We start from the raw sequence: 12,262 nt of genomic DNA, 5'->3' as shown, positions 1-12,262 counted from the left end.
ATAGATAGTCAGAATTACCACCTGTGCCTGTTTTGACACATGAGGCATTCTTCTCAAGTCTTCCCTATATGAACTAATAGGATTAAACCTTTACAAAAACTTAGTGTCCTTGCACACCTTTTCATTTTGAGGTGATCTGAGGCTTCATCCCCTAATTTAGAATTTCTCCTGCACGCTCCTGTCAGCTACTGATATTTCTTCTGTGTTCAAAAATTTCTGTGTTTTTCAGCATTAGCTGAAGATAATTTAAACAAACACATTCTCTATCCAGGTACTGTAGTGGAGCAGCTGGAAACGTGAGAGTGGTGAGGACACAGTGGAGTTTGACTGCAGGGGTTTCTCACTCTATGTCTCTCTCACACAGGCCTGCCTTCCTCCACTGGGGAAACAGAAATGGCCTACCATGCAAGGTCACAAATGCCACAGAAATGTGAACACCTTAGGAAGACCGCCATATGAAAGCTAAGCATTTATTTACGTTTGGTCATTTGGTTCCTGTAAAGACCACTGAGTGAGCAGCTGCTCCCCATGACCTTTAGTTTTAAATGGTCTTTTGCAAACGCTTTGCAAAGGAAGCGATGGAAAGAGAAAGTTCGTCAAAGGACAGGGAAATTCGAGTCTCTTCCCGCAGGCTGTATCTTGATGACCTGACAGGAAAGAGCAGGTGCCTCGAGGCAACAAAAGCGAAACCAAGTCCTGCACACGAGCATGGCACGCCTTATTTTTTGCTTCTGCCTGAGGCGTTTCAGTCAAAGCAGAGCAGGCTTGGGGGAAGCGATTGTCCTGCCGAGCTGTGAAGGGCACCCACTTTTTCCTGAAGTGGGTAGCGTGTCAAGGGCAGGAGATTCGTCGCTGGAGGGAATTGGTTTCGCAGCCCAAATTCATCAGGTGAAGCATTACCTGACATTGTGCTGGGAATGTGCCATCTGCTGACATGCTTCCTTACTGGGTGGAGTGGCTGCCTCTCTACTCATGGCAGAATTGTGAGGACTTTGCACATGAGATCAGGCTTTAAAAAGAGATCTTTATTTAGTATGATTGAATTGGTCTGTCCCTGATTAAGATAGGTATTCTCATGTTCTCAAGAGCTGTGCATAGGCAGTGCCGTAGCTACAGGGGACGGGACGGGGGGGGGGGAGAGAGACAAGGGGAGCTAGCTGGGTTTTTTGCCCTGCGTGAAGCCTCCAGAGGGGCACCATTGAGGTTGCCAGCCTCTGTGTGTGTACACAAATATGCATGCGGGTGTGGGTTTTTGACCCAGGTGAAATAAAGCCTAGTTTCACTCTAAACTTAAGTAGGTTTGTTAGAAATTACCCTAATTCAGGCACCCCCAACCTCGGCCCTCCAGATGTTTTGGGACTACAACTCCCATCATCCCCAGCTAACAGGACCAGTGGTCAGGGATGATGGGAATTGTAGTCCCAAAAACAGTTGGAGAGCCAAGTTTGGCCATGCCTGCTCTATGTAGACTAACAGTGTAAATACGTGTAATGAAACCATATTTCTAAAGGCACGACAGTCTCCACCACATCTTCAGTTCTCCAAAGGAGCACAGATCCTGGTTGAGGGCCATGACCTCTGGAATCCTGTGCACAGCTCAGCAGGGATTGGGGTGGCCTGTAATAATACACTACTGTTTGGCTACAGCCTGTACTTGGTTGCCTTCTTAATAATTTTTTATCTATTAACCTGCCTGTGATAGTTGTCAGAATTACCACCTGTGCCTATTTTGATACATGAGGCATTCTTCTCAAGTCTTCCCTATACAGATTAACAGGATTAAGCCCTTACATAAACTTTGTGTCCTTGCACACCTTTTCATTCTGAGGTTTCATCCCCTAATTTAGAATTTCTCCTGCACGCTCTTGTCAGCTACTGATGTTTCTTCTGAGTTCAAAAATTTCTGCATTTATTTCAGCATTGGCAGTTCCCAAGATAATTTAAACAAACACATTCTCTATCCAGGTACTGTAGTGGAGCAGCTGGAAACGTGAGAGTGGTGAGGACACAGTGGAGTTTGACTGCAGGGGTTTCTCACTCTATGTCTTTCTCACACAGGCCTGCCTTCCTCCACTGGGGAAACAGAAATGGCCTACCATGCAAGGTCACAAATGCCACAGAAATGTGAACACCTTAGGAAGACCGCCATATGAAAGCTAAGCATTTATTTACGTTTGGTCATTTGGTTCCTGTAAAGACCACTGAGTGAGCAGCTGCTCCCCATGACCTTTAGTTTTAAATGGTCTTTCGCAAACGCTTTGCAAAGGAAGCGATGGAAAGAGAAAGTTCGTCAAAGGACAGGGAAATTCGAGTTTCTTCCCACAGGCTATATCTTGATGGCCTGACAGGAAAAAGCAGGTGCCTCGAGGCAACGAAAGCGAAACCGAGTCCTGCACACGAGCATGGCACGCCTTATATTCTGCTTCTGCCTGAGGCGTTTCAGTTGAAGCAGAGCGGGCTTGGGGGAAGAGGTCGTCCTGCCGAGCTGTGAAGGGCACCCACTTTTTCCAGAGGTGGGTAGCGCACCAAGGGCGGGAGTGTCTGGGAGGAAATAAGATGGTAAATAACAAATAACAAACTAAATAGTGATGTATGTAATTTTTATTACTAATTATATTTAGTGGTAGTATGGCTGTATTGTTTTTTGAAACATAAAATCATTCAATAAAAATTATTTAAAAAACCAAAAAAACCCCAAACTGCTGGGTTTGACCTATAAAGCCTTAAACAGCTCAGGACTGCAATGCCTCAAGGACCACCCCTCTCCTTATGAACCTACCCGGACCCTGTGATCATCATTTGTGTGCTTCCTCCACAGAGGTGAGGTCCAGAGGGTGGCAACATGAGAACGGGCCTTTTCTTCAGTGGCTCTTTGTTTGTGGAACTCTCTTCCCAGGGAGGTTTGGCTAATGCCTTCATTATACATATTTGGGCGCCAGGTGAAAACGTTCTTTTTCAACTGGCCTTTGGCTGATTGACCTCCAAAGGATTCCTCCATTAACTGGGAGCTTTTGCTCATCATTACCCACCATAATCCTTCCTCTGAATCAACTATGGATTTCCATTAGATAATATTACAGGGAATGCTTGTTTTATTTGCAGAAAATTGAGATGCAAAATTGACTTCCGTGCTGTAGATGGACCCTGGGGTTGAGCAAAGGGTAAAAAGCCCCACTCCCATGGAATCCTCTATTGATGAGCAGCCACCCACTGAGGAAGAACAGGGGGAGCTAGAAGCCCCTCTGGTAGATCACCTTAAGACTGAGGTCTTACACCTCAAGGAGAAAGTGAGTATATTTCAATACAGGTTGTATACTGTGTAGAGGGGTTTTTGGTTTTTTTTGCAATGTTTCTTATTCCCTGATGCAAGAGAATCGCTCCTTTTTGCTGAAGGAATGTAAACAGAGGTTGCGTTGCCAGAGATGCTGTAGTTGAGAGTCCTGTAAAGAACAAGTGGTTGGACTGAATGACTTCTAAGGTCCCTTCTATCCAGTGTTTTTTTCAGGGGGGAAGCAGGGGTATGCATACCCCTAAACATTTTGTGAATCTTTGTACTTTCGTCCATATACTGTATTTACTTTTCCCAATTTGAACTATAAAATGGTGATTTTCTTGAGAGTACCCCTAAACATTTTTAAAAGAAAAAAGCACTGCTTCTAGCTCTAAAAATTGACAATGATAGACTCTTACTGATGACTGATATCTTGGGGCTGTTAAACATATTTTGCTGGGTTGTAACACTGTTAACATACACAGTGGATGCAATAATGGACTGGTTTATAGCTTCTGCCTTAGTAAGCAAGCAATTACCTTTTGCTTCAGGATGCCAAATTCTCTGAAAGCAGGCTTATTTTTCAACAGTAGAAGCTGTGAACAATGTTGACTGGAATGAGTTGAGTGAGGGCAATAACCTTCCTTCCAGAAAGAGGAGACAGGAGAAACCAGTGCTGTCGTGGTACACTTTGAAGAGGGAGAGCTCACCATGGCAGCTCACATACCGTAACTATATCCTCAAGCCAAGTCTCAAATGCAGACACATGTGTTGATCCTACACATACTGGAATGGTGGACAGTCACAGATTACTGAACTGTTAAAGGGTGGTTTAGTAGTCAGCATGTTGGAATTTGACCAGGGAGGCCTGGGTTCATATCCCTGATCAGTTAAGTGACATAACAGCAATCTCATGCATAGTTTACCTGTGAGTAAGCTCCATTGAATTCAGTGATGCTGATTCTACTTGATTATTTTCCTTGATTTCTCATCTCCCAGACCTCGATTCAGGGTTTTCACTTCCTCTTTACAATCTGATGAAAATTAGCATATGAGCATTGTGCTGATATTTCAGCTGAAACTCTGGATAATCTTTGTTGTGTATTGAGTCAAAGGATTTTATATCTGTATTATTATTGTCTGTATTTGCATTAGGGTAAAGTAACTGCCTTTTGGTTCCAGAGGGTACAGCTACTATTGGTTCATTTAAGCTGCTGTATTTGGATCCTCTGTCTTATTGGTTTCCTCCAAAAGGCAGGACTGTGATTGCCTAATATTGTTCCCTCCAAAATTGTATCCTTTCTAGCTGGTTCCCTGTCCCTATAAATGTAGCTCTCCCCTCCATCAGGCCCCAGTCTTGTTGCTATAATAAAGAAGTGTTACTAGAGAACTGTCTCCAGCATATTATGTCAAGAGAGTTGAAATCACAAACCCCACGTCACAACAATCTTATGCTGTAGTTTCATGTAGACGTTAAAAATCATGAGGGACAAGATGGCACCTCATAGGCCAGAGGTTTTCAACCTTTTTGAGTCCATTGCTCCGTTGATCAACTACATTCTTTCTGCGGCACCCCTGTAGGGCTCAGGAGCCCAGTTATGTCACCCCTTGCCTGCCAGGCTGGCAGACTCTTGCCCTTTTTCAAACACCTTTGTGGAGTGTTCCCTAAGCCTCCTCTCCTCTCCCTTCCCCTTGGGAGTCCTCCAGGCAGCCGCGGCAGCCACCCCTGGTCTCTGAGTTCCTGGCAACCAGCACCCCCTGGCCAGCTCCAGAGGCACAAGTCTGGGAAGCTTGTAGCCAGGGCTGCTACAGCAAGCAGCTGTGCAAGCCTTTGGGAAGCAGAGACACGAGGGCGTCAGGGAGGGAAGAAGGAAAGATGAACAGAGGCTAGTGTTTCCCATGGCATGTCAAATATCATTCAAGGCACCCCAGGGTGCCGCAGCACACTGGTTGAAAACCACTGTCATAGGCTAGTGACTATGGGGTGCAGCAAGAGTCTTTGAACATCACTTTTGTGCCCTGCTTTTGAGGAACAACTAGGTCCATATAAACCTTATGCCCACTTGCTTCACCCCTGCAGAGCAGTTCCAACTGATATCCTGGTAACTGTTTTTGAACACACTGTGAGAGAGCTTCAGGTAAATTAGTGCAATCACATCCTTGCATCCATATATAACCCACCCAAAGTCATAGGACAGACCTTCACCACTCAGAACAAACTCCTCTAGACAGCATTGAAGAGATGCAATAGTGGCATCACTGCTACAGAGTTGGTCCTAAAAGGGACTGTAGCCTATGTGTGATTATACAGTGGTACCTCTGGTTGCGAATGGGATCCGTTCCGGAGGCCCGTTCACAACTGTAAAGAATGCAATCCACGTCTGCACGTGTGTGGGTCGCGATTCACCGCTTCTGTGCATGCGCGTGGTGTCATTTTGTGGATCTGGATCTGCGCATGTGCAAGCGGCAAAACCCGGAAGTAACCCGTTCCATTACTTCCGGGTCGCCGCGGGACGCAACCTGAAAACGCACAACCTGAAGCAAACGTAACATGAGGTATGACTGTATTCATTATTTTGCCTTCTAACCTTCCTTTGGTTATTGTCTTAGTGAACCAAATTAATCCAAAGTAATCAGGAGTGGAGAACCTGTGGTCCTCCAAATGTTGTTGGATTTTGGGGTGCTGGCAGTTGTGACAGAAAAATTTGTTTTTGCTGGGCAGGTTGGTTCACCAAGTGCTTTCTTTTTCTTTTTCCCTGCCAGCAAATGGTTAACAAATGGCAGCCTATGATTGGCTGGGGTTCCAGGACGGGGAGTTGAAAAGGAGAGGATTTGGAGAGACAGTTTGAGTAGGTTAGGATTGCGGTTAGGAGAGAGAGGAGAGAGAGTTGGTTCTGGGTAGAAACATCCACTCTGAGGAATATATCACAAGCTAGAGAAAGGAGTCTCTGAGTTTAGTGTGAAGCGCAGTGTTTGGTGTCCTGTAAGAGTAATTAGGCCAGGAAATAACTGGGAGGCTGAGGCTGAGCCAGGAGAAGTAGAAATTGTAGAGAGACTACTTAGGTCTCATTCCAGTCAGGAGGGGAGAGATTCTTCTAGAAAGAGAAGACTCCCAGACCAGTGATCCCTTGGGTCTGTTACTTGGAGTACCTCAGGAGTAGGGTTGTCTAAGGGGTGTGTAACTGACAGGAAGTACCACCTTGTTTAAGAATCGAAGTATTAAGTGGCAACAGCTGTGCAACATCTGAGAAAGCAGCGAAGTGAAATAACATTATAATCTGAAGTATCCTATGTTTTACCCACTCGTGTCATAAACTTCCTTTGTTAAATAAAATCTTTATTGTTTGTTTAATCTAATCCTGCCTGAGACTCCAAAGTATTAAGTTTTCCCTCACACATGCCCCCCACAAGATAATCTGAGGTAGTTTGTGGGAATTTGAGGAAGTGGTGTTCTGTGAGGTGGGTGCACTACATTTAAGTGAGAGCAGGCCAAACGGCGCCAGGGGGAAAAGTGCTGTTGCGCCGTCACAGAAGTCCCATTAATTAATTAATTAATTAAACCTCCAATCCATGTCTTAAGGTGTGAGGCAGTTCTGAAGCGGAAGGCAAGCCAAATTCGACTGAATGTAATACTGTCTAGAAAAGTCATATTAATTTGACTGACTGTGTGGGGTTTGGAAGGCTTTCAGGTGCCACTGAAATATAAACCATGTAAACTCTGACATCGCCTTCCAATTCCTGCAGTAACAGTGCAATCCTATGCAGGTCTATTCAGAAACAAGTCCAACTGAGTTCAGTGAGGCTTGCTTGCTCCTAGGTGAGTGGCTATAGGATTGCAGCTTAAGTCAGTGTTCGGTTGTGATCAATAATCTGCCTGATTTTTGAAAAAGGTTGGTAGTAATAAATATTCTGGTATGTGTGTGTTTAAATCACTGCCTGTCTTCCTCAGTGGTTTCACTGGCTCTGCAGCGACAGGCTAGCTCCATCAGGGCTCCTCTCTCTCAACTGTCATCTGGGGGCAGCCATTTCCTCAGGCTGCCTCAGTGGGAGAGATAGAACAGCTGTCTAGACATTAGGGCCTGAGTTTTTCAGTTTTATTTTCCTTTCACCCTTGTGTGTTGTATTTTTGTTTGTTTGTTTATTAGAATGTAAGCCTGTGGGTAGGAAGTGTCTGGTTTTGATTTTATGTAAGCCACTCTGGGATCCTTTTTAAAGAGCTGGGTACAAACACTGTAAATGATAATAATAATTAATCATAACCATATTATTTATATGCCTCCCATCTGACTGGGTTGCCCCAGCCATTCTGGGCAGCTCCCAACAAAACACAATAAAGCATAAATAATTAAAAAAAACAACTTTCCTTATACAGGGCTGCTTTCAGATGTCTGCTGAAAGTAAAAAAGTTGTTTATTTCCTTGCTATCTGATGGGAGGGCATTCCACAGGGTGGGTGTCAATACCAAGAAGGTGCCTGGTTCCCTGTACTTTCACTTCTGAGAGTGAGGGAACCTTGGAGCTGGCAGTGGGGTGGGAGAGCTGAAAATAATGCCAAAATATTTCACATCTGGCAACCAATGCGCTAATTTGGTTCCAGATAGTACATAGGCAGATGAGTCTAAAAAGCCCGGGACACAAATTTTCATGGCACCTATGGTGGCTCATTTAACAAAAAGTAATGTATTTTGCATTAACTCTGGCATTCTTACCAAACGAAGCCTCCTAGAGCAAAATAAACACCAGGATTAACCCCCCAAATCTACTACTACTACTATTAATAATACTAATAATTTATTTGTACCCCGCCCATCTGGCTGGGTTTCCCCAGCCACTCTGGGCGGCTTCCATAGAAACCAAAAATACACTAAAATATCACACATTAAAAACTTCCCTGAACAGGGCTGCCTTAAGATGTCTTCTGAATGTCAGGTAGTTATTTATCGCTTTGACATCTGATGGGAGGGCGTTCCACAGGGCGGGCGCCACTACCAAGAAGGCCCTCTGCCTGGTTCCCTGTAGCTTTGCTTCTCGCAATGAGGGAACCACCAGAAGGCCCTCAGCGCTGGACCTCAGCGTCCGGGCAGAACGATGCGGGTGGAGATGCTCCTTCAGGTTTACTGGGCCGAGGCCGTTTAGGGCTTTAAAGGTCAACACCAGCACTTTGAATTGTGCTCGGAAACGTACTGGGAGCCAATGTAGGTCTTTCAAGACCGGTGTTATGTGGTCTCGGCGGCCGCCCCCAGTCACCAGTCTAGCTGCCGCATTCTGGATTAGTTGTAGTTTCCGAGTCACCTTCAAAGGTAGCCCCACGTAGAGCGCATTGCAGTAGTCCAAGTGGGAGATAACTAGAGCATGCACCACTCTGGTGAGACAGTCCGCGGGCAGGTAGGGTCTCAGCCTGCGTACCAGGTAGAGTTGGTAGACAGCTGCCCTTGATACAGAATTGACCTGCGCCTCCATGGACAGTTGTGAGTCCAAAATGACTCCCAGGCTGCGCACCTGGTCCTTCAGGGGCACAGTTACCCTATTCAGGACCAGGGAATCCTCCACACCAGCCCGTCCCCTGTCCCCCCAAAACAGTACTTCTGTCTTGTCAGGATTCAACTTCAATCCATCAGCTGCCATCCATCCTCCAACCGCCTCCAGGCACTCACACAGGACCTTCACCGCCTTCACTGGTTCTGATTTGAAAGAGAGGTAGAGCTGGGTATCATCTGCATATTGATGGACACCCAGTCCAAACCCCCCTGATGATCTCCCAGCGGCTTCATATAGAATTGTACCATAGAACCATAGAATTGTACCATAGAACCATAGAATTGTAGAGTTGGAAGGTACCAACAAAGGTCATCTAGTCCAACCCCTGCAAATATGATCATAAAACCTTAACCCCCCCTTATTCGATTTAACAGCACCAAACATGAACAAATAGAAAATGCTCAGAGTGTACTCCATGTTTCAGAGAGAAAAACACCCCTCCCACTGTATATAGCTCTCATGATTCACACTGTCACTAAAAAACCAACCCATAAATAATAATAATTTAATAATAATTTATTATTTATACCATGTCCATCTGGCTAGGTTTCCCCAGCCACTCTGGGCGACTCCCAACAGAATAGTAATAATAATAAAAAGAGATAAAACATCAAACATTAAATATTAATTAGTGTCTTATCTGGGCCTGAGTGTTAGATATAATCGAGTGCAAGAAGTATCAGCCACAGTAATAAATGCGCTGTGTGAACAATATAGGGAAATGGTGTGTCATCATCATCATCATCATCATCATCATTTTATTATTTATACCCCACCCATCTGGGTGACTCCCAACATATACAGTATAAAAATACAATAAAATGTCAAACATTAAAAACTTTCCAATACTTCCCTTCAGAATCGGATATCTTTTAAAAGTTGTGTAGTTCTTTATCTCCTTGACATCTGATGGGTGGGTATTCCTCAAGGAGGCCTAAAAAATCTACATTGCTTCCCAGTACATTTCCGAGCACAATTCAAAGGTGCTGACCTTTAAAGCCCTAAATAGCCTCGGCTCAGTATCCCTGAAGGAGCGTCTCTACCCCCATCATCCATCCTGGTCACTGAAATACACCTCCAAGGGATTTCTGGAGGTTCCATCACTGCAAGAAGACAGGGAACCAGGCATAGGGCCTTCCCGGTAGTGGCACCCTCCCTGTGAAATGCCCTCCCATCAGATATCAAGGAGATAAAGGACTACACAATTTTTAGAATACATCTGAAGGCAGCACTGTATCAGGAAGTTTTTAATGTTTGATGTTTTATTATGTTTTTATACTGTATGTGTTGGGAGCCATCCAGTGTGGCTAGGGCAACACAGTCAGATGGGCAGGGAATTAATTAATTAATTAATTAATTAATTAATAATGAGACACAGCTTGGGTACACATTACATTTTGTAATGTGAATTACAACTATGTATGGATATCACTATGGATTTCATTGTCCGAGCTGAAAAATGGGGGTGGAGGCATTCCTTCAAGTATACATGGCTGAGGCCTTTAGGGCTTTACAGGTCAGCACCAACACTTTGAATAGTGCTCAGAAATGTACATAAGTAAATAAATAAATAAATAAATAAATAAATAAATAAATAAATAAAGGATTAAAACTGTTGAACAGCAGCTACAGTTCAGCTGTACAATGACTATTGAACAGTAGCTCCACCTCCACTGTGGTACTATGCTTTGATTTTTATCCCAATCTTCCTCATTTCCTTAGAGAGACAATGAGAATGAAAGTCTTGTGATATTTGGCTTTCCTTCCATAATGAGAGTGGAGGAGGTGGCAAGCTGCACTATCCTTGGGGCCTGGATCTGCTGCCATTTCCAGCTTTCCCCAGTCTGTTGCCTGAGGCTTCTGTGAGGGTAATGGGCAGGCCAGCCCTGCTTTCAGAATTGCAGAAGCCACATTTCATTGTTATATTTGATCAGAACCAGCATACTGGTTCAAGCAATCCATCCTAGATGCAATTGTCAAGCAGGATCAAACTGTGGTTTGCAATCTTGGTTTAAAGGGATTGCTTTCAAACCATAGTTACCCAGTTCCCTGTTTTTTGTCATGATAAATTTGAATTTCTCCCCTCAATGCATGATGAAACAAATTGCCAAAATACAAATATTTGTGTAAAAATCTTGTATTTAATTTCTAGGACCAAAGTGCTACCTCTGGAATAAACGATGAAGAGGGTAGTAATGCTGGAGAAAGCTCAGAAGGAAACCCTGCTGCCTTTGATTCTGCAGCTGAAAGCAATGTGCCAAAGAAGAGCCCAGGAAAGGATCAAAGTTTGACTGACAAAGTGGTGAGTATTAGGTCCTCTGTGTGCCTTCCTATCCTAAGTTTTTCCTTCCAGAATATTGTGTATTAACATGACTATTGTTTCAGTCCTTTGTACACTTACTTGGGAGTAGGCCCCATTGAACTAAATGTGATAGTGCTATGGAACCCTTTCTGTGGAATCTCTGCTTCTGAGTGATGGTATATACTGGTTTTTCTTCTCTGACAAGTTGCTGTGGAGGGAGCATATTTTACCAGTTTTAAAAATATGGGTGGGTTGAATTCTCAGTATAGACAATTAAATTAGGATTTGATAAAATATAGAATGGGTTATCCAGTGAATGAGTTTTACAAACCACTTTTCCTTTTTCCTGTTGGCCTCCTCTGCCATTTGTAACTTGGCTTGATTGTATGATCAGATTGGAGTCATCTGCTTTTTCAGAACAGGTCAGCAGTGCAGCTGTTCCCAGTATGAGGCACACTGAGGCCTCTGTTGCAAAACCTGTTTTCAGTGGACCACAGGAGTGATTACCGTAGATTGAATTTGGAGTTGCCCTTCCGTGAACAGAAGGACTTTTCTTGTTTGTGAAATGGTCTGCAATCTATGAGAGGTTCTTGCTGGAAGAAGTGGGGGTGGTGACCTTTGCCACTTCTTCCTTTCCCCTTGCACATCGCATGGCACATCCCATGTTCTTCCAGAGGCTCTCCTGGTGCAAGTGACACAGGGGCTTGCAGGGGCAAAAACAACACCTCCATCACTCCATCATGACAAAAACAACACCTCCATCACTTCCTTCAGTAGGAGCATCCAATTAATTAGTTCCACTGACTGGACATCTGGATCCAAGCTGTACAGTATAAACCAGTACCTGATTTCTTTTTCTTTTGTTCTATAATTCTTCATCTCCCCCCCCCCCGCACCTTACTTGCTGCAGTTTTATTGTTTGCTGTTGTACAGTGCTATGCTGTTTTACAATATTTAATGGTGAATGTTTGTTTGTTATAAACAAGTTGTTACTAATTACAGGCAAGCCTGAAGGGAAAGACTGATATAGGCTGTTGATCTGTGGGCCACACTACCTAAAAGTATGAATTCTTATCACATGTGATGATTAATGCTGAACAAGATTTCTGGAAAAGGTTTATATCTGAAGAGTAAGAAACAAAGGGATGAGCC

The 12,262-nt window shown here is 44.1% G+C and overlaps 1 protein-coding gene across 2 annotated transcripts; it reads left to right on the top strand.

Annotated features, from left to right (window-relative positions):
- The first annotated feature begins 2,166 nt into the window (after positions 1-2,166).
- Positions 2,167-12,262, top strand: LOC309335349 (uncharacterized protein). Of its 2 annotated transcripts, XM_081850304.1 has the most exons (4): positions 2,167-2,513; positions 3,103-3,287; positions 10,961-11,110; positions 12,113-12,262. In XM_081850304.1, the coding sequence occupies exons 2-4, from the start codon at positions 3,138-3,140 to the stop codon at positions 12,146-12,148; spliced, it is 336 nt and encodes a 111-aa protein (XP_081706430.1). In that variant the 5' UTR covers positions 2,167-2,513; positions 3,103-3,137; the 3' UTR covers positions 12,149-12,262. The 2 variants fall into 2 exon arrangements, 1 of the variants encoding a protein (XP_081706430.1); XR_014153459.1 differs by lacking the exons at positions 2,167-2,513; positions 3,103-3,287 and adding an exon at positions 5,784-7,088.

The sequence above is a fragment of the Podarcis erhardii genome, assembly GCF_964252035.2.
Source record: "Podarcis erhardii genome assembly, chromosome: 2".
In the NCBI taxonomy this organism is placed as follows: Eukaryota; Metazoa; Chordata; class Lepidosauria; order Squamata; family Lacertidae; genus Podarcis; species Podarcis erhardii.
The sequence above is the reverse complement of the archived record's forward strand: the minus strand, read 5'-3'. Positions and strand labels throughout refer to the sequence as shown.